Source organism: Palaemon carinicauda, chromosome 8 (assembly GCF_036898095.1).
Source record: "Palaemon carinicauda isolate YSFRI2023 chromosome 8, ASM3689809v2, whole genome shotgun sequence".
NCBI classification, from domain to species: Eukaryota; Metazoa; Arthropoda; class Malacostraca; order Decapoda; family Palaemonidae; genus Palaemon; species Palaemon carinicauda.
This window is the reverse complement of record NC_090732.1, coordinates 172,982,912-173,006,582: the sequence shown is the minus strand read 5'-3', so window position 1 is coordinate 173,006,582 and position 23,671 is coordinate 172,982,912. Positions and strand designations below refer to the sequence as shown.

General features: G+C 39.7%; 1 protein-coding gene across 5 annotated transcripts in view; it reads left to right on the top strand.

Moving 5' to 3' along the window:
• LOC137646138 (cingulin-like) overlaps nucleotides 1–23,671 on the top strand; it is a 194,055-nt gene that overhangs the window by 151,289 nt on the left and 19,095 nt on the right. For all 5 annotated transcript variants that reach the window (XM_068379345.1, XM_068379346.1, XM_068379348.1 and 2 more), the window contains exons 10-12: nucleotides 7,243–7,408; nucleotides 9,915–10,057; nucleotides 21,915–22,419. In XM_068379345.1, the coding sequence (XP_068235446.1) occupies nucleotides 7,243–7,408; nucleotides 9,915–10,057; nucleotides 21,915–22,419 (814 nt within the window). The remainder of the gene's footprint in view (nucleotides 1–7,242; nucleotides 7,409–9,914; nucleotides 10,058–21,914; nucleotides 22,420–23,671) is intronic.

Genomic DNA, 23,671 nt, shown 5'->3' with positions numbered 1-23,671 from the left:
CCTTACTGAGCTATTTTCCCTGTTGGAGCCCATGGGCTTATAGCATCCTTCTTTTCCAACTAGCGTTGTAGCTTAGCTAGTAATGATAATAATAATTGTAATTAAATGTTTTTATGTTGTTCAGGCTGACATGAGTCTTTTTATAGTTTATATATGACATACTGTATCATGCTTTTCCAACTAGGGTTGTAGCTTACCAAGGAATAATAATAATGATAGTAATTAAATGTTTTCAATATTAAACTTACCCGATAATCATGTAGCTGTCAACTCCGTTGCCCGACAGAATTCTACGGAAGGGATACGCCAGCGATCGCTATACAAGAGGGGGGTGTACTCACAAGCGCCACCTGTGGCCAGGTACTGCAGTACTTCTTGTTGACACCACTTCAATTTTTCCTCTGTCGTGCTTCCGGCAAGACGTTCATGGATACGCTTATAATTTTGGAGTCTTGTTCACGGTTTTTGGTGAAGTATTGCTCTAAGATTTCAGCTTTCGCTATTCAGGAAGTTTTATTATTAGCTTAGCTAACTTTTGGAATTAATTTGATTAATTATGGTGACGAAGAGAGTATGAACTCTCTTTCACCTTTAAATGGCCGACCCTTCCCTTAGACGGAAGTGTTGGTGTCTAAGAGAGTATAGACTCTCTTTCTTAATTTTGCTTAACAAAAGTTATAGATTTATTTTATATCTCTCCGCCTTTTATAGGCCTCTTCGATTAACTTCCTTTTATTATAAACTTATTAAAATTAATTTTTATATTTGTTTATATTCGACCTTTCCTAATAGTAGGCGGTCTTTTCTTGGTACCGAAGTTAATTAACATTGAGCCCGTCATTTCGGTTTTACCTGTTAACATATTATGCTATTTTAATGTTTTTGAAAGAATTTCTTTGATAGTCTCGTACTGTTTTCAAAGTTGAACTAACGTTTTGTTTTGTCTCTGCAGTTGTTGACGTTCAGAACGTTCAACTTGCGCTCTATCGTTACGATAGAGAGAGAATTTTCACGGTGTCACGTTGCAGTAAGAGTAACCGTGTCTAGCGTTTTGTTCATTCTTTCTTAACTTAATGGTTTTAATTCTAATAAAGGAACTTTTCATTTTGGGAAATATTTTCCTTTAACAATAATATGTTTTAACGATATATATGATTGGGCTCTTCTCTCAGGTTCTAAGTCAAGAGAGAGAGAGAGAGAGAGAGAGAGAGAGAGATAGAGACGGAGGGAGAAAGAGGAGGATAAACGTTTCTTTCAAGCGAGTAACGTTGTTATCGTTTTTGCTCTTCTCCCTAGTCTCTTTAGGGGAAGAAGGTAAACGTTTCTAGAGTTTTTTCTTGTTCTCAAGCTTTATGCGGTGAGAGATTTTAAACGTAGTTTATTTGATCTAGTGTTTAGTCTCTTTCCAGCCACTGAACTATTTATCTTTCATTAGATTTTTCTGTTACATTGTAATTCTGTTTTCGCAATTACTAACTTTTGAGAAAGGATAGAATTGCGTGTTTCAGGTACAAACCACTTAAAGTTTCGAGTTCAGTGAAATAAGTGCAAACAGAAAATCAAAAGTGATAAGTGATTAGCGCAAAGTGTGTCAGTGTTGTGCGTGAGGGTACTTCTGTGCGTGCCAGTCGTCCTCCCAGTCCGGGACCTCTTGCAAGCTCCCAAGCCCAGGGGAGAAGCAATGTCGAAGGGCAAAAGGGTTCGGCAGGCCTTGATCGGCGCACAGAAGTATCCTAGGTGGTTGCGGGCGTGTCTTACAGAGACCGTCACTCCCACCCGCAGACGATTGAGCCCTTATTTTGCTCGTCTGCAGAAGAAATTTCGGGGAGAAAACGCTGGTCTCAGGTCTTCAAGACCTCTTAAACGTAAAGTCCAGACCTATGCCAGACGTACGAAGTTAGAGTTCAACAACCCGGATGCAGTCATTGGGTTAGCTCTGACTCTCCTCAGTCATCAGGTGACTGCACACCTCCTAAGAGAGGTAAGGCGATGCCTCAACAGACCTCATCTTCTATTAAGGCTTTGCCTCAACAGACCTTATCGTCTGTTGATCCCAAGACGACTTTGCTGCAGTCCATGCAGTCGCAGCTTGCGGTCTTAATGCGTGAGTTTCAGGCTGAGAAGGTTACACCTCCTCCTGCGAACGCTCCGCCTCTCCGCAGTCCAGTCTGCCAGGCGTACGAAGTTGAGGTTCCTCAGGCTACCTTACCGCGTTCTGAGTTGCCAGTTACCAGCGGTGTGCAGCAACCTCCGCCTCCTCCTGCGAGAGCTCCGCCTCACCGCAGTCCAGTCTGCCAGGCGTACGAAGTTGAGGTTCCTCAGGCTACCTTACCGCGTTCTGAGTTGCCAGTTACCAGCGTTGTGCAGCAACCTTAACCTTCCTTAAGGCAACCTCAGCAATGGGAGCAGGAGTCTTATGCCTTACTTCCTCCGCTTCCGCTTGCGGTTCCACCAGCGAGGCAACAATCTCTTGAGGTACGACAACCTCTTCCATCAATGAGGCAGCCACCTCAGCACTCGCTGCAGCGACCTAAACCCTCCTCAAGGCAAGAGTCTCAAGCGCAGCCGCTACCTCAACTCTCGCAGCTCACACCTCAGGAACCTTAACTCGTTCCTCAGGAACCTGCTACTGCGCATCCGCAACCCTTACAGCAAGCGCAACTCTTGAGGCAGCAACCTCATGCTATGAGTCAGCCACCTCTACGCATGCATCTGCCATTTTTTCCTCAACTTGAGCTTCTTCCCATTCAACTTGGGAATAACAATGACAATAATAACACCTCATTACTTTCATAACTTGCATTTGTAATCATATACATGTATGCCTACACAAACATTATGATAATGGAGGTTATTTGTATTACTTATATAAAAATATATATGTATTCCTTGCAATATATTTTTAACAAATCGCAAAATATGGCAAAAATATCTTCTAAACAAATGAATCATGAGTTATGAATGTAAGGTAATATTATGTTGATATTAAACCCCATGCAAGCATGCATGAAGTATGCAGTGTTGCCAACAGGGCGAGTTTCCCTTTCCTGAGGTGAAGTAGATTATAGTACATTTAGTGTAGCTTAATTCTACGATTATCATGCCGGCTATCAAATTCATCAACAAAACAGTCTAAATCAATTCCCTCGGCACGTGCACTTTCAATGGACGGTAATGCGATATTACTCACTCTAGCACTGGTCATGGAATTTCTGAGAAATGTTACACGCCATGCAACACGCTCTGCTTACCTTACAGCATGCTCTACATACAGCATGCTCTGCATACAGCATGCTCTGCATACAGCATGCTCTGCATACAACATGCTCTGCATACATTACCGCATGCTTCTCAGTCACACATCTTTGGTTGTTGCCAACTCACTAGACTGTCAAGCAGTTTCATAACGTTGCCTTCTAGTCTGCTGCTTTTGCACCAGTGAAACCCTCACTGAGAGAACTTAGCATTTCTCGGATATGGTCCCTGTAGATGAGAAAGTGCTTTTCTCCCTCCTTCTGATATTCCCTTGAGGACTCTGTCATTTGGAGAGGAGCCTTTAGCTGCGTAGCCTCCTATGGACTTTTCTTTAAGCATAACATGCTCCCAGGGAAGGTAATGGTTCCACTTCAGTCGCTAACCCCGTCTGTTACCACACCTGCTCCCATAGACCTTGAGCTGTGTTGCAAGACATGCAGTCCAAGCTTAGTCCTTGTTAGAGGATTTTTTTTTGTTTACGGAGTCAGTGTGTCACTGGGAAGACGTTCAACAACCAGCAGAAGTGACTTGTTGTGACGCAGTGCGGCAACCTCAGCAACCCGATAAGGAGTTGTCTGTACGACCCAGACAGTCTAGACAGCTTCGGGTTGTCACTGTACTTCCTCGCTTCCCCATGGTTGACAGTTCACAGACTGTGCAGCAGTACCATGATCTTGTGTCCGGCTCCGTCAGACGACTGGCTTTTAAGAGCTCCCACAAGTCGTCGCTGTCTGGAGATTCTCAGATGGACTATGGATCTGACCAAGGAACTGGGCCTCCTGGTCAATTTTGAGGAGTGTCAGCTCGTCCCATCCCAGACCATTGTCTCCCTGGGTATGGATCTTCAGAGTCGAGCTTTTCGGGCTTTTCCGTCGGCCCCAAGGATCTTCCAAGCCCTAGAATGCATCCAGAGCATGCTGAGAAGGAACCGATGCTCAGTCAGGTAGTGGATGAGTCTAACAGGGACACTTTCATCGCTGGCCCTGTTCATCGTGTTAGGGAGACTCCACCTCCCCCCCTTCAGTATCATCTAGCTGCTCACTGGATAAAGGACATGACGCTAGAGACGGTCTCAGTTCCTGTTTCCGAAGAGAGGAGGTCTTCTCTCGCGTGGTGTAAGAACAGCTTTCTTCTCAAGGAAGTCTATCTTTGGCTGTTCAGAAACCCGACCGCCTTCTCCTCTCGGACGCATCAGACACGGGCTGGGGTGCGACTTTGGACGGACAGGAATGCTCGGGAACATGGAATCAGGAACAAAGGACACTTCACATCAATTGCAAGGAGTTGTTGGCGGTTCTTCTGGCCTTGATAAACTTCAAGTCCCTACAGCTTAACAAAGTGGTGGAGGTGGACTCTGACAACACCACAGCCCTGGCTTACATCTTCAAGCAGGGAGGGACTCTTTCGTGAAGTTGTTCTAGATCGCAAGGGACCTCCTCATCTGGTCTAAAGATCGAAAGCTCACGCTGGTAACGAGGTTCATTCAGGGCGGTATGAATGTCATGGCAGATCACCTCAGCCGGAAGGGTCAGGTCATCCCCACAGAGTGGACCCTTCACAAGAATGTTTGCAGCAGACTTTGGGCCCTGTGGGGTCAGCCAACCATAGATCTGTTCGCTACCTCGATAACCTAGAGACTCCTGTTGTATTGTTCTCCGATTCCAGACCCAGCAGCAGTTCACGTGGATGCTTTTCTGCTGGATTGGTTCCATCTCGACCTGTATGCATTCCCGCCGTTCAAGATTGTCAACAGGGTACTTCAGAAGTTCTCCTCTCGCAAAGGGACACGGCTGACGTTGGTTGGCTCCGCTCTGGCCCGCGAGAGAATGGTTCTTAGAGGTACTGCAATGGCTGGTCGACATTCCCAGGACTCTTCCTCTAGGAGTGAACCTTCTACGTCTACCTCACGTAAAGAAGGTACACCCAAACCTCCACGCTCTTCGTCTGACTGCCTTCAGACTTTCGAAAGACTCTCAAGAGCTAGGGGCTTTTCGAAGGAGGCAGCCAGAGCGATTGCCAAAGCAAGGAGAACATCCACTCTCAGAATCTATCAGTCTCAAGGGGAAGTCTTCCGTAGCTGGTACAAGACCAATGCAGTTTCCTCAACCAGTACCACTGTAACCCAGATTGCTGACTTCCTGTTATATCTAAGGAAAGTAAGATCCCTTTCAGCTCCTACGATCAAGGGTTACAGAAGTATGTTGGCAGCGGTTTTCCGCCACAGAGGCTTGGATCTTTCCACCAACAAAGATCTACAGGACCTCCCTAGGTCTTTTGAGACCTCAAAGGAACGTCGGTTGTCCACTCCAGGCTGGAATCTAGACGTGGTCCTAAGGTTCCTTATGTCATCAAGATTTGAACCTCTCCAATCAGCCTCTTTTTAGGACCTCACATTAAAAACTCTTTTCCTCGTGTGCTTGACAACAGCTAAAAGAGTAAGTGAGATCCACACCTTCAGCAGGATCATTGTTTTCACATCTGAAACGGCTACATGTTCCTTGCAGCTCGGTTTTTGCTAAACGAGCTTCCTTCACGTCCTTGGCCTAAGTCGTTCGAGATCCCAAGCCTGTCCAACTTGGTGGGGAATGAACTGGAGAGAGTACTTTGCCCAGTTAGAGCTCTTAGGTACTATCTAAAAAGGTCTTAACCTTTACGAGGACAATCAGAAGCCTTATGGTGTGCTATCAAGAAACCTTCTTTTCCAAGTTCTAAGAACTCAGTTTCTTACTATTCAGGCTTCTGATTAGAGAAGCACATTCGCATCTGAAGGAAGAAGACCTTGCTTTGCTGAAGGTAAGGACACATGAAGTGAGAGCTGTGGCTACTTCAGTGGCCTTCAAACAGAGCCATTCTCTGCAGAGTGTTATGGATGCAACCTATTGGAGAAGCAAGTCAGTGTTCGCATCATTCTATCTCAAAGATGTCCAGTCTCTTTACGAGTACTGCTACACCCTGGGACCATTCGTAGCAACGAATGCAGTAGTAGGCGAGGGCTCAGCCACTACATTCCCATAATCCCATAACCTTTTAACCTTTCTCTTGAATACTTTTTATGGGTTGTACGGTCGGCTAAGAAGCCTTCCACATCCTTGTTGATTTGGCGGGTGGTCAATTCTTTCTTGAGAAGCACCGAGGTTAAAGGTTGTGATGAGGTCCTTTAGTATGGGTTGCAGCCCTTGATACTTCAGCACCTTAGAGTTGTTCAGCCTCCTAAGAGGAACGCTGCGCTCAGTAAGGAAGACGAACTTATTTAAGGCAGAGTAATGGCTCAAGTCGACTTCCTTACCAGGTACTTGTAATTTCATTGTTATTTTGAATAACTGATAATATGAAATACGGGATACTTAGCTTCTTGATATACATGTACACTGGTTTTCACCCACCTCCCTGGGTGTGAATCAGCTACATGATTATCGGGTAAGTTTAATATTGAAAAATGTTATTTTCATTAGTAAAATAAATTTTTGAATATACTTACCCGATAATCATGATTTAATTGACCCACCCTTCCTCCCCATAGAACCAGTGGACCGAGGAAAAATTGAAGTGGTGTCAACAAGAAGTACTGCAGTACCTGGCCACAGGTGGCGCTTGTGAGTACACCCCCCTCTTGTATAGCGATCGCTGGCGTATCCCTTCCGTAGAATTCTGTCGGGCAACGGAGTTGACAGCTACATGATTATCGGGTAAGTATATTCAAAAATTTATTTTACTAATGAAAATAACATTTTTCATGTTGACCAGGCTGACATGAGTCTTTTTATAGTTTATATATGACATATCTGTTTTTGACGTTACTGTTTTTAGAATGATTTATTGTTAATTTTTCATCATTTATTTATTTCCTTATTTCCTTTCCTCACTGGGCTATTTTTCCCTGTTGGAGCCCCTGGGCTTATAGCATGCCGCTTTTCCAACTAGGGTTGTAGCTTAGCAAGTAATAATAATAATAAGAGTAATTAAAACGTAATGTTGTCAACCTTGCAGGCACAACAAGGAAGTTCAAGACTTGTGTGACGCTCACTCTACAAGAGTAACGTCGTTACAGAAGCAAATCCAGCAACTCCAGGAAGAAAACCAGGCTCTAAAAGTCAAACATCAGAGCATTATTGCATCGGTTTCTTCAATCCTAACGTCTCAGGGTGAAACACAGGTAGGTTTTTGCTAGAAGTAAGCTTTTTCTCACACAAACTCGTTAATTTTAACATGGCGTAGTATCTCGCTTGTTGCGAGAAAATTTTATGGGTGAAGACTCTTTGGCTATGGTAAGCAGCTCTTCTAGGAGAAGAGACTCCAAAATCAAACTATTGTTCTAGACTTGGGTAATGCCATAGCTTCTGTACCATGGTCTTCCACTGTCTTGGGGTAGCATTCTCTTGCTTGAGGGTACACTCAGGTACACTGTTTTATCTTATTTATCTTCCTCTTGTTATTTTGAAGTTTTTATAGTATATATATGAAAGATCTCTTTTAATATTGTTATTGTTCCTAAAATATTTTATTTTAATTGTTTATTACTTCTCTTGCAATTTATTGTTTCCTTCTTTCCTTTCCTCACTGGGCTACAGGTATTTGTTCCTGTTGGAGCCCTTGAGCTTATAGCATCCAGCTTTTCCATCTAGGGATGTAGTTTAGCTAATAATAATAATGATGATAACAATTCAGTTTCGAAGAAAAATGGGGATCAGCAGTCTACAATTAATTAGTAAATTGGTATTGGGGTCCTCTGGCCCCCAGCAATTGACTAAATTATTTTTTGTATCCTGTCTTCAGATCTGCCTTTCCTAGAGTTTTCCAAATTCTTGGTGTTCAGGATTCCATATTTTATTTTTATATCATTAATTCTTTTCTAATTACATGATTTCTCATGGTGCTATAAATTGATAATATCTTTAGAGTGAACCTGAAGTCAGATTTGGGAGTAATGCTACTGGCAAGTTTATTTCATTTCTAGCATCACTCTAAGCACATTGCTTGGGTCATTTCTTCACCAACATGTGCTTATTGTAGTATTTTGAGGGTTTCTATTGCCTGTATCCTGAGTTTTACTTGGAATTTAGGGTTTGCCCTTTTGGTAGTAAAATCACTAATGAGAGTATTCACTATGTTACAAAAATGTATAAGACTGATCTTAATGTTGACTCTTACTATGTCGTGTCACACACTTGAATTTTACTGTTCACTCATGGCACTCATGCATGATTGTACTGAATTCAGTTTGCAACAAGAACAGTCTGAAGCAGTTGGTTGCTCATTACATAATTATACTCTTCGTCTTTATTTTTTGTCTGGATGTCATGGGAGAGCATATAGTAGAAAAATATGAAATCAATTCTTGATATTAGACAGTGTTATAACTGAATTATGGGGAACCTTTCTTAAAGGTTATGATGCAGCATATGCAAATTTGATATTTAATGTCATACATACATACATATACCAAGGCACTTCCCCCAATTTTGGTGGGTAGCCGACATCAACAAATGAACAAAAACAAAAAAGGGGACTTCTACTCTCTACGTTCCTCCCAGCCTAACAAGGGACTCAACCGAGTTCAGCTGGTACTGGTAGGGTGCCACAGCCCACCCTCCCCCGTTATCCACCACAGATGAAGCTTCATAATGCTGAATCCCCTACTGTTGCTACCTCCGCGGTCATTTAAGGCATCGGAGGAAGCAGCAGGGCCTACCAAAACTGCGTCACAATCGCTCGCCATTCATTCCTATTTCTAGCACGCTCTCTTGCCTCTCTCACATCTATCCTCCTATCACCCAGAGCTTCCTTCACTTCATCCATTCTTGATATTAGACAGTGTTATAACTGAATTACGGACAACCTTTCTTTATGGTTATGACACAGCACATGTAAATTTATGTAATGTCATAATCTCATTACATTTATGATTTCTGTAATAAACTGCTGAATGCACTATGCACTAAATACATGCATTAAGGTGTATTATTTATAACATGCCTTGTTATTGGTGAAACATGACTAGAACTAGACTTAATTTGTTTTTTTTTATGGTATGTAAGAAATGAGTTAGCAGCTAGAGTGGATATGAATGTGTTGGGGTGATTTGGCCATGTTGAGAGAATGGAAAATGGCTGTCTGCTAAAGAAGGTGATGAATGCAAGAGTTGATGGGAGAAGTACAAGAGGAAGGCCAAGGTTTGGGTGGATGGATGGAGTGAAGGAAGCTCTGGGTGATAGGAGGATAGATGTGAGAGAGGCAAGAGAGCGTGCTAGAAATAGGAATGAATGGCGAGCGATTGTGACGCAGTTCCGGTAGGCCCTGCTGCTTCCTCCGATGCCTTGGATAACCGCGGAGGTAGCAGCAGTAGGGAATTCAGCATTATGAAGCTTCATCTGTGGTGGATAATGGGGGAGGGTGGGCTGTGGCACCCTAGCAGTACCAGCTGAATGCAGTTGAGTCCCTTGTTAGGCTGGGAAGAACGTAGAGAGTAGAGGTACCCTTTTTTTTTTTTTTTTTTTTTTTTTTTTTCATTTGTTGATGTCGGCTACCCCCCAAAATTGGGGGAAGTGCCTTGGTATATGTATGTATGTATGTATGCAGCATGTTATTTGGTAATGTAGGTTAGATTTATGCTAGCATGTTAAGGTAACTTGGTACTGTATAATCTCTTATGCATGTTGCAGAACAATCAAGCCCTGAATCAAATGCTCGAATTTCCAAATATGGCCTCGACCTCCACTCCCATCAACACTCGACCAGTTTCACCGCAAAGTAACAAATTTGCGAAAGGGAGGGCAACGGCTAGAAATGGCAGTCGTCCTACTAGGTAAATACTGCGTAGTTGAAGGAAGTGGGGTTCGGAAATAAGTGTTGTACTGTTACGTTTAGGAATTGTCATAACCTTATTTTTATATTAGGGATATTGTATATGCTGTATATTTGGGGAATATCATTTTCTCTGTTGTTTTAATTAGATATACAAGAAAAGTTCATACAACTTATATAATGTAGACTTTGAACAGCATTATTATTTGCCTATGAATTAATAATCATTTAAGGTAAGCGGTCTTACTGTTTTAACTCTTTTACCCCCAATGGACGTACTGGTACGTTTCACAAAACCCATCCCTTTACCCCCATGGACGTACCGGTACGTCCTTGCAAAAAACTTGTTTACATTTTTTTGCATATTTTTGATAACTTTATGAGAAAATTCAGGCATTTTCCAAAAGAATGAGACTAACCTGACCTCTCTATGATGAAAATTAAGGCTGTTAGAGCAATTTAAACAAAATATATTGCAAAATGTGCTTGAAAAAAAAAAGCCTGGTGGTTAAGGGTTGGAAAGTTCCAAATAGCGTTGGGGGTAAAAGGGTTAAGAGCCAGTGGTCTGTGATAACTAGTTTCTAGAATTTATCTTGAACAAATGACACAATATTTGGTCCAGTACAAACTCATCACCTGAAGCTCTGTTTCATGGGATTTAAATTCTCAGACACGTCTGTCTTTATCTGACAAACGGGGAAAAGTGGTAACGAGTAGGAAACTCCTTGCTTGTAGTCTTTTGATCACTGATTCCCTTGTACAGTAACTATCTCTCAATTTTTATGTCTTGGGGGTTGTTAATAGGCTGCTGAGATCCTCGGACTACAGTATTTCCTTATAGTCTACAATTTACATGAATTGTATTGTAATCATATTTCATTTTGTCTTTGGAATTGTTAATATGCTACTGAGATCCACTGACTATTTCCTTTTAGTCCACATGAATAGTCCCATATTCATATTTAATTTAATTTAATTTTTTTTTATTCAATCCATACTGTTTTATGTTTCCTCCTTAATTGGCTTCTAGTGACTTGAATATTTCTCATGTTTATACTTTTGATACAGGACAGTTGAGGATTCCCCTCTCAGTAATGTTCGAAAACTATTCATGTTTACTGTCATATAAGAAACATTCCAATTTTTGGATGCTTATTTGAGAAAGAAACACTTTTTTTATGATTTTCATAGCTTTTGGGTATTTCTACCTGGTTCTATCATATTCTGGTAGATACTCTATTTTCCATCTACTTAGCCTTAATCTATTGCTCTGATAGAGGAGAACTTCATTGTTTCTAGTTTCTTGTTGAGGTCTGAAGCCATGATTATCTACCTGCAGTGTTTAGCAAGGCTGCCAGGATTACGACAGTTCTGGTTTCTCTTCTGCTGCTATTATCATCCAGCTGTGGGGCCCATTTGTCTTTACCGACACTGAGGAGGGAACAGTAGTTAGAGTAGACTTTTGTCTTAGCCAGCTCAAACTGCTTGGGTAGTATTTAGAGCAAAGAGACTGTTTCCTTCCATCTGAGATGAGGTCTACTTGTTAATGGCAACCCTGTGCTGAAACTGTAATTGTGCCTTAGTCATATTTATCCAGGAACATCAGTTACAGCCATGTTTTAGGATACACCCATGGCAGGATGTACGCAAAAGTGTCGTAGATTGCCAGTCTTTTGGGGAACTGCTCCGATAAATAACTACAGCATAAAATATTTTTGATATGTAGGGAACCTCTGCTATCCCTTTTGTCATAGAAAGACTCATTAAAAGATGATAATTTTCTGCCGGAGTCAATTCTTGTGCTAGAAATCCGGGCTTTAACCAGAGCAGTGGAGTTCTTACAATCTGTGACCTGTGACTGGGTAGCAGGCAAGTACCAGGGGAACTGAAGTAATGTTGTAGACTGCAAACTATCGATGGCAGTTGGGCGACAATCCTGGCTGTATTGAGGGTGCCAGATATATGTATTGAGGGTGCCAGATATATGTATTGAGGGTGCCAGATATATGTATTGAGGGTGCCAGATATATGATCTGTATAAACAATTGATAAGGGTAGTTTGAGACTCTCATTGACGTGATTGAAGAACACAGCAGCATCAGCAACTGCTTCAAGAGGGCTGCCATACTTGAAACATAGAGGAACTAGCAATGTGGCATTACCATCAACAACACTTGAGCTACTGAAAAGACATGGGTACAGTAGTGTCTTGGTAATGCTAACAACAGAGAGTGCAAAGCAGCAGCAGGAACAATCATATCAGCAAGATGAGAACAGGTACCACAGCTATGCTAGGAGCATGACCACAGTCAAGCTATGTCTATTTAAAAAACCTAGATCAGATCCATGATCAAATAATCCAGTTTCTAGTGATCAAACCTGAACTGGAGGCAGGGCTACTGTGGTAACTAAAGTTGAGTCACATCTTTGGAACCATGTCTAGACCAATATCAATGAAAACCACACCCTAGCTAGGACGAGATTCATTTCATACCTGAAACCACTTTTGAAGTAGCATTGGCTGTGATCAAACTTAGGCTTTGACCAGAACCTGACCCTGCCAGTAATCAAGCCCAAACTAGTACCATGATTATACTCAGCTAAGACACTGTACTCAGTGTGCCAGGTATGATCAATTCAGAACTGGACAACCTCAGCTTGAAGCCAGGCCAAGACTAGACCTCGATAACTTAAATAGCCATGACAATGCACCTTAAATACATTATTGGTGACTAAATTACTCCCGACCAGGACCAGTTCAGTGTCCCCCAGGAGCTGTAAGATCAAGGAAAAAGCCACAGGGGCCTAAGAAATGAGATGAGGTCTATACCCTCGTCTTTTAGCAATGCGTCATTGAACTTTCATTGAAGACTGAACTAAGTTTCTGTTCCACTTAACACTATTAAGCCTTCTCCTTTGTATTATGTTAAGTTCAATTAATAATTCCCTTCTTTGGTTTATCAACAGCTTCCTAGGTTTACCAAGAAACTTGGTTCCCATTGTTGGGTGTTTGCACTAAAATGTTAAGCACTCTGGATAAGTAATCTGTGGTTTGAGAACAGTTCTCAATCGCTTCAATCAAGGAACATCAATTACTTTAAGAATTCCTTCATCTTTTTCAGGCCGTGATGTTAATCAGTCAAATTACATCCGTTTCTCTTCCAGTTTAAAAGTCTTGCACTTGCAAGTAGTGTTATTGCTGTAAGTTACCAGATGTGGCAAAGGTTGAAGGATTATGAAGAGTAGATCCTTCAGTTAAGATATGGCAATAGCTTTTCAACCATCCCTATCATAAATTTAGCCTGCTTTCTTTTTTCAGGTTCTTGTTTTATATGGCAGTTGAGCATGTTAAGATTAACAGCGCCTTAAAAGTTTACTGTAATATTAAAATATTTATTGGCTTTTTCGATTGTGGCTAAGGATACAAAGTCAGGAAATAGAATTATCTTTATTTCCTCTTTACCTGAATCATCTTTTGAATTTTTGAATGGATGCTGAAATCCAAAGGGAGTCATCATCTTTGGATTGTAGTTCATCAATCAGTTGATGTCATATTAATCATCATCATCATCGTCTCCTCCTATGCTTATTGACGCAAAGGGCCTCGGGTAGATTTCACCAGTCGTCTCTATCTTGAGTTTTGAATTCATCGTCTCCTATTTTGCACTTCATAGTCCTCAGCCATGTAGGACTTCCAACTCTTCTAGTGCCTTGTGGAGCCCAGCTAAAGGTTTGGTGAACTAATCTCTCTGCGGGAGTGCAAAGAACGTGCCCAAATTATCTCCATCTACCCCTCATCATGATCTCATCCACATATGGAACTCAAGTAATCTCTTATAGTTTCATTTCTAATCCTGCCATGCCATTTAACTCCCAATATCCTTCTGAGGGCTTTGTTCTCAAATCTGTTGAATCTATTGGAGATTGTTTCACTGTCATACCCTGACTCAGGTTCATATAGTAACACCGATCTCCCTAAACTGATATGTCCTCACTTCACTTCGCATTCTCTACAGGTATAAACATAATAAAACATTAAATTGCATTATAGCGCACCGTGCCGGTTGACGCCAGGTTTATTTTTCCAATGAATCATACTTTTAGAAAACAATATAGATGTAACATCACATATTCTAATAACTTCTACAAACTTCTGTACTGATATAGCAGTGCATATTTAAAACAAAATGAACAAACTTTCAAATTAACATATAAGCCTCCTCTGCCGCCCAGGAAAAACCATAGATAAAAAACAAAATCTCAAGTTTTGAAAAAACTATGGAAACCTGTGTATCCACGGCAATAATGCAGAGTAAGCCAAATTTGAGTGGTGGGACCTCACTCTTGTACTACTAATAAATAATAATGATAATAATATTAATAATAAATTCGACTTGCTCGGGATAGCGTGCGCTAGAAAGTGACCACTTGCTGAATACCTCTTCAAACATCGAATAAGTTTCACCCAACACTAAATTCTCATTGGCCACTGCCTACATAACAACTGAACTTAAGTAACAAGACACTTAAGATCTGCTTACATGTCGTTAGGACAATTATTTTTCGCTATACTTCGTAACGCGAAAAAATTCTAGTCCTCACTTCACTTCGCATTCTCTACAGGTATAAACATAATAAAACATTAAATTGCATTATAGCGCACCGTGCCGGTTGACCCTAGATAATACCAAAGAAAGGGAGAGAAGGAAAGAAATGGAGAGAAAGAAATAAATGTTCCTATTGAATGATTTACACATTTAACCTCTTTTTGAAGCCTTTGAAAAACATGTTTACTTAAAACAGACTACCAACACTCATGTCTATGAAGACACCTATCATTGACGTTATCGTTTGCAATGTTTGAACTTGTAGCCACAGTTTTAACAAAAAATTCTGTTTGGTTACATTAGAGGAGCTTTTAAAAAACTTCTTAAAAGATAAATCTATCAAAGGACAATCATTCCAGCTTCCTCTGTATCATGCAAAATACATCAAATATGGAAAAGCATTTGTGACAACTTCCGAAATCAAAAACTTCACAGTATTGGTGATTTTTCATTTTTTTCTGTTCAACTAAGAAATCTTCAAATTACAATAAACTTAATTCCCCAAATCTCAGATAAGAAAACTTTAATGATCAATCAAAATAATAAAGAAGTTTTTCAATATAGGAAAATATAAACCGCGCAGTTTCTGCAACACCTGATTATCAAAAAGATCCTTTGTATGCACCGATCTACCAGCTTAATGCTTCACAGGTGCTTGTAAAGATTTAATAAGTGAATTTTCCGTTGCATCTATGTAACCCCTCATTTCATGCATGCGCGTTATGACATAAATGGCTTGATCACTGGAGATTACTAAAGCACCGGAATCTAATAAAAGCGTGATAAATAAAGCAACATACAATGGCATTTCGCTTTGCTCGTGACCATTATTGTAAGTTTCTCTTTGTTGAAAGACAAGTTTGTAGGCCTTGTCGGTGCTGTCATTCATCGATGATAGAAGATGCCCATGACAACTGAGGTCCCCCAATTTCCTGTCCAAATTAGATCCCACCGTCAAAGACAACTGCTGGCATTTCATTGCATTCACGATCCTGGAAAGCAGATTCCAAAAATAAAACATTGTACATATATGCTTATAATTTCAAAAAACTTTACCTTCCATATCAAAGTTAAATTTCAGCGAAAATTTAAACCTTTTGTTACGTAAACACTCAAAGTTCAACAATAAAGTTTCCCTCGATAATATCAAAAGTCAAGATGGAGAGGACTTTCACTCTGGAATATTCTACTTAAGTGAAGAATTTTTACCTCCATTTTATTAATAACCTTTGGTATAAAGCACCAAACTTCAAGTTAAAACATCAATTCCCTCTGTGCCGGGACACCAATATTAGAGATTAAAAACCTCAACATATTTTTAAAAGTGGCAAAACAGTCGACAGAAAGAATAACTCTCACAAGTCCATAACACTGAAAAATGTAAGCAAGAATTGACCATTCATCCATGTTAGTTGACAACACTTCAAAAAATCCACTCTTTTGTACTCTTTCTGGGCTAACATACATTGATGACCTGAACAGTGTATTCAGTACAAGTTTAAATTCTTTGGTTTTCTATGATTTCTAAATCTGGCTTTTTGCTACCTACTTTCATTAAAATCGAAAAATTTTTGTTATCTGGAACAACGTTCAAACATTGTCAAAGTACTTTACATAATTCTGTCGACTGCCTCCTGCTCTTTCATGTTTAATTTTTAAGATTCATTTGCTGTCAAGGTTCCAACCACACTTTTAATGATAAAAACAAAAAAAATCGCTGTATTCATCGCTAAAAACTTCAAAATTACTCCAAACCTACTACTGAGGTGTCACAACTTATAAATTTCCCAACACCGGAGGCGTCACAATATAACTATTAAATCTGAGGAGTCACAATATAGCGGTAAATTTCCTGTGTCTGAAGCGTCGCAATATAGCGGTAAATTTCTTATGAGGCGTCGCAATATATTGATAAGATTGCCTACATCCGAGGTTTCACAATGTGATAAATTGCCTACATCTGATGCGTCACGATTTAGTAATAATCTGCCTACATCTTAGGCGTCACAATATAGTGATAAACTGCCTACATCTGAGGCGTCACAATATAGCGCTAAACTGCCTACATCTGAGGCGTCACAATATAGCGCTAAACTGCCTACATCCGAGGCGTCACAATAGTGCTAAACTGCCTACATCTGAGGCATCACAATATAGTGCTAAGCTGCCTACATCCGAGGCGTCACAATATAGTGATAAAGTACCTACATCTTAGGCGTCACAATACAGTGATAAACTGCCTACACCTTAGGCGTCACAATGTAGTGATAAACTGCCTACATCTTAAGCGTCACAATGTAGTGATAAACTGCCTACATCTTAAGCGTCACAATATAGTGATAAACTGCCTACATCTTAGGCATCACAATGAAGTAATAGGTTAAATAAGTCTGATGCAAGTATATAGTTAAAGTAACGACCAAAATAAAAAGAATGAATTTCTGCGTCAAAACGTGATCTCAAGTAGAGCATCTGATATTTCTCCATTAAGTTCCCAACTAGCTTTGCTCAATATGTAAAAATACAAATACTTTGCCGTTTTCATTTTTACAATAACTCTCACGACAAATTTCGTGGAAATTATGTAACAGACAATTATCCAAAAGATATTCGTTAAAAAAATTTGTTAATTCAGAAAGTTTGGCATCTAAACAAAGGTCTTTAACGACATAGTTTATCCTAATACTGTAGTTACGAAATTTGCCTTCAGTATTCGTCCTCTGTGAACCTCTCCAAATACAATTTAGAGTCTGAAAACCAATTATACTTTCTTGTAAATAAATCCAAATCTTGAAGCTTTTAAAGTAAATAACTAGCATTCAATGCCCCTTCAAAACAACCATCCGCAGCTATGCCATCATCTAAAAATACTTCAATCTTCACTTCCTTAGATCTCCAACATCTAACAGACTTAAGAACTTTAGTAAAGATGTACCGCCGCTTACAAAAATATCTTAAAGATAATCCATTATAAAAACTTCTTAAAATTTTCCCCAATGAGAAAGATATTGGCAACGTTTTAATAGATTTCTATGCGATAAGCAGACTGTAGACTGATTAAATCCTTGAAAAGTTTGTAATAAAAAACCAGCCTTTGCTTACCATTTCCATTCTTGGTCACCGTCAAAGGAATTATTTCTTAGTTTCTCTGATACCAGTGTCACCCATTCTCTTTTAATAAATTCTGATTCGTCCCTTTCTGACCTATTGTTACCCAATCCAACAACCACAGTAACGGTTTTGAAATGGAATTTTGCGATTGCCCTTTTAGACGTCAATGACTATCTTACCGGACCCAATCTCATTCTGTTCAATGTATTGTGAATAACAACAGCCAACAGGCGAATAAAAACAACAAAATAAAATAAACACAATGTTCCAATTTCCTTGTACCAACTACTAAGTATACAAAATAAAAATAGCTATATTTTCACTTATCTTATCGACGTCTTTCTTGGTACATTCCCGGCTCCAATGTCAACTCTCGGCCTTATATAGCTCTAGACCTCTTCCATCAAAGTTGATATGAATCCACATTTTCCCCCGATCTTTAACTAGCTTGACACTTTCGGCGATGCTGCTCTTTGCGTACTAACTTGTTTCTGCAGCAGTTTTAGATGTTCCTTGTCCTCCAAGTTGATAAACAATCGCATCTAATGCTAACATTTTCGTATCAGTTTCCTCAAAATAACGCGATGCTCATTCAAATGGTTTTCCATCATACTTTAATGAGGTGCGGATACATGTTGAATATTCTGCTGGAAATCGGATAATAGATTGTCCATCACTTCTTGAAACGGTTTCAGCATTCTGATTGCTAGCGTGAAAACACTATTCACATCTGAAGCTGTATTTGACCCTGCCTGGCGTCCTGGCTAATAAATTCGACTTGCTCGGGATAGCGTGCGCTAGAAAGTGACCACTTGCTAAATACCTCTTCAAACATCGAATAAGTTTCACCCAACACTAAATTCTCATTGGCCACTGCCTACATAACAACTGAACTTAAGTAACAAGACACTTAAGATCTGCTTACATGTCGTTAGGACAATTATTTTTCGCTATACTTCGTAACGCGAAAAAATTCTAATAGTCTGATTTTTATATGTAATGTCAGGCGATTTGACATTTTACTAGATGTCATATTCACTCCTAGGAAATGAAATGCTCTTGAGTGCACTACACTAGTTCTAACCTAATAACTCTTCCTTATAACAAATGTTTTCTACAGGATATACCACTTTGAGGAATCTACCACATCTCTTATCTTCTTGTTAGGTGTATAGTTAGAGGTTCTCCTTCATTACACCTTATCAAGTAGTGCTTTTGTTAGATCTAGCAAATTTACACTTCATTTCAAGTCCGCTCATAAATGGCCGAGGCAAGGGATAGTGATATTCCCCTAGCTAGCGGGACAATGCCCTAGAGACTGACCATATATACATATGATCAGCACCCAAGTCCCCTCTCCAGTCAAACTAGGACCAGGGATTGGCAGGCAATGGCTGCTGATGACTCAACAGAGAGACCTATAGCCTTTAAGGTCGCTCATGAATGGCAAAGGCAAGGGATGGTGACATTGCCCTAGCTAGCAGGACAATGCCATAGAGACTGATCATATATACAAGTGATCAGCACCCAAGCCCCCTCTCCTGCCAAATTAGGGCCAGAGAGGACTAGGCCATGGCTGCTGATGACTCAACAGGGAGACCTATAGCCTTTAAGGTCGCTCATGAATGGCAAAGGCAAGGGATGGTGACATTGCCCTAGCTAGCAGGACAATGCCCTAGAGACTGACCATATATACATATGATCAGCACCCAAGCCCCCTCTCTAGCTAAATTAGGGCCAGAGAGGGCTAGGCCATGGCTGCTGATGGCTCAGCAGGGAGACCTATAGGCTCCTGCAAGCCCCCCATCCTTAGCTCACAAGGATGGTGAGGTTGCAGACACTACAAGAAACTGTCGAACTTGAGCGGGATTTGAACTTCAGTCCGGCATATCTCCAGACAGGGACGTGTTGAAATAGCGCTTATGGTTAGATCTAGCGAATCTAAACTTTTATTAACCTGATTTTCTAATGGTTTCATCATAGTTCTTCTTATTCCCTGTTCCCTTTAGGGCCTTGGGTTCCTATATGCATGTTTTCCCTGTAGCTCTTTTGTCTCCAGATCTGTTTTTATCGTGCCAAGAGGTCAGCATCTTGGTGCATCTCCCTCTCGAGTTACTATTTTGGTTTGTGGCCGAACAGTTGAAAGTTTTAGAAGCAGAATTTATCTTTTATCAATTCAGTCCCTCTTCCCAACCATGGATTCATTGCAGTTGGATTAGACTTCACAGAGTGAGTTAATTAGCTGCTGGGTACTGAGGGAAGTAAAGACATGCAAATCAAACGTCCTAATCCACTTCAATATAATTTTTTCTTCTACTGTGGAATGACATGTCTGGGTTTTGTGACCAGTATACAAACAGGCTCTACTGAAAGGTTTGCTATGGAAAAGTATTTTTTTTTTTTTACCATTGCCTGCTTGATATTTGAATACAGTACATACTGGTATACAATTTTTTTTTCATTCACTTTCATTAAGAGTAAATGAAGCATCCCTGTTTCTATTTATCTTTTTACTTGGGTTAATTTTATGGTTTTATTTTTTTAATAGACCTAAATACATGCCATATAATTAAATTTTTAAGGAAACACAAGGAAAAACTATGTCTTATTGCACAAAATTATCCATTGATAATTATTAAATCAAAGAAAGTTTATAGCTTGATATTTAATATGACTTGATATACGAAATGCTACAAACTTTTTATGAATGAATATTTGTAATGTTTCTTAGCAAACATTTATGAGAAAAGTTTGTACACACAAATTTTCCTATACTGTATTGCACATGAAGTATATTTACTCTTCAAATTTGATCTTCATTTATTTCAGTGACGAGAGTAAATACCTTCGAACTAAACTAATCATTTAATCTCCAAATTCTTTTGATTTCATATTGCACTTTATCTTTACTTCTCATCTATTTCAAGAACCAGTGAAACACCATTACAAGAGTTTGAAAGTAGACAAGTGGTCTTATTAGAATGGTCTATATTATTATTATTATTATTATTATTATTATTATTAAATGCTGAGGTACAACCCTAGTTGGAAAAGCAGGATGCTATAAGCCCAGGGTCCCCAACAGGGAAAATAGCCCAGTGAGGAAAGGAAACAAGGAAAAATAGAATATTTCAAGAACAGTAAGAACATTAAAATAAATATTTCCTATATAAACAATAAAAACTTTAACGAAACAAGAGGAAGAGAAACCAGATAGAACAGTGTGCCTGAGTGTACCCTCAAGCAAGAGAACTCTAACCCAAGACAGTGGAAGACCATGGTACAGAAGCTACTACCCAAGATTAAAGAACAATGGTTTGATTTTGGAGTATCCTACTAGAAGAGCTGCTTACCATAGCTAAAGAGTCTCTTCTACCCTCACCAAGAGGAGAGTAAAGCCACTGCACAATTACAGTGCAGTAGTTAACCCTTGAGAGAAGAATTGTTTGGTAATCTCAGTGTTGTCGGTTGTATGAGGACAGAGGAGAATCTGTAAAGAATAGGCCAGACTATTCAGTGTCTGTGTAGGCAAAGGGGAAGAACCGTAACCAGAGAGAAGGATCCAATAGTACAACCACAGTAAATAAATTTGATAAGTTTAGAACATAAAACGTCCTAATATGTGATCTAGAATAGCTCATAACCTTCATTGAAGTGACTACAACCATTATTCTCTAGTCTTGGGTAGTGCTATAGCCTCTGTACCATTATTCGTCTCTGTCTCAGGTTAGAGTTCTCTTGCTTGAGGGTACACTTAGGCACACTATTGTTTCCTTATTTCTTTTCCTCATTGGGCTATTTTTCTTGGAGCCATTGGGCTTACAGCATCCTGCTATTCCAACTAGGGTTGTAGCTTAGCTAGTAATAATAGTAATAGTAATAATATTACATTGAAATTCATCATGGATTGTTGTTAGGTTTTAATCATATTGTTTGACACTAAACATTCCTTATTTCTTTTCCTCACTAGGCTTTTTTTCTTGGAGGCTTACAGCATCCTGCTATTCCAACTAGGATTGTAGCTTAGCTAGTAATAATAGTAATAATATTACATTGAAATTCATCATGGATTGTTAGATTTGAAGCACATTGACACTAAACAGTATGATATTCTCAAAATTTTTAATGTTTCTATTTCAGTGGAAAAAGTGGGCATAATAATGCCAGAGTTCCTTGCCTGGGTCACATCGGTTCGTCCTCGAGTGATTCCGATATCAGCGTTTTTCAAGAAGGAAGCGTGACGGTCCGTAACGCAGCCGAGAGGCTGCAACCTTATTGTAACGAGAAGCTCGAAACGAACGGCAAAAATCTCAACGTTGAATCGTCCCAAATGAAAGGCAATCATCCTTTCAAAGTCAACATCGGAGAATATGAATACAGATCCTTACCTGATTTGCAAAGGAGGCTTGATCCCACTGAGAAAGAACACGTTGATGCCAGAAAACAGTTTAAAAGTAAGGACCCAATTGCGTCTGCTCAAAAGAGCGGTAGCTTCTCAGGGAGAGACATGCCCCGGCCTGCCCTGGGGAAGATATTCAGAGCCTCGGAGATTCTTCGGAATGACGACGACGCCGCCGGAGAGTTTTCGAACCTCATGGTTCCTGTGGATTTGGAGATGGGGAGACTGATACAGGAGTTCAAGTCTGTAAGTTGATTTTACTTTTTTTCAGTTTTGGGTAGATTCTTAAACTGCATTGAGTTGAAGTATTTTTTTTTATGTTTAGTGTTTATATTTACAGAAGTTCCTCAACTTACAAAATTAATTGGTTGTAAGAAGTTGTTTGTAAGTCGATTTAAAAATTTTTTTTACTAGGGTAGGCCTAACCTAAATCCCTTGCCTATGATTTAAAAGTTTAAAGGTTACTCATGAATGGCAGAGGCAACGGACAGTGATATTGCCCTAGCAAGCAGGACAATGCCCTAGAGACTGATCATATATGATCAGCACCCATGCCTCCTTTCCACCCAAGCTTGGACCAGGGAGGGCCAGGCAGTGGCTGCTGCTGACTCATCAGATAAACCTATAGGCTCCTTCAAACCTCCCAACCTTAGCTCACAAGGATGGTAAGGTTGCAGACACTAATGGCACCAACGTGGCTGAGCGGGAGTCGAACCCCTGACTGGCAAACACTAGGCAGAGACGTTACCAATCAGGCCTCAGCAACTCGGCTACAAAAGTCAACAAATAGTCGGGTTTCATATGAAATAGATCTCAGGGTATTACAAATGTCATTATGCTTATTGTATTAACCCTTTTACCCCCAATGGACGTACTGGTACGTTTCACAAAACTCATCCCTTTACCCCCATGGACGTACTGGTACGTCCTTGCAAAACACTGCTATTTACATTTTATTTTTGCATATTTTTGATAATTTTATGAGAAAATTCAGGCATTTTCCAAAAGAATGAGACCAACCTGACCTCTCTATGACAAAAATTAAGGCTGTTAGAATAATTTCAAAAAAATATATAGCAAAATGTGCTCGAAATTTAACCTTACCTTGGGGGTAAAAGGGTTAGTCAGGGGAAGTTTATCCTTGGTCAAAATTTAACCAAATTCGATGTAGAAACAGTTTCTTGTAACCTATTAAGATTGTAAGTTGATGATTTAATGTATTGTATTTTGGTCTCCTTAACTCTTATTATTATTATTATTATTATTATTATTATTATTATTATTATTATTATTTTATTATTATTATTTATTGCTTATTTATTATTTCTTATTTCCTATTATTTATTATTTATTATTATTATTGTTATTATTATTAGCTACAACCCTAGTTGGAAAAGCAGGCTGCTATAAGCCCAAGGGCTCCAACAGAGAAAATAGCCCTGTGTGGAAAGGAAATAAGGAAAACTACAGCAGAAGTTTAAGAACAATAATAATTTCA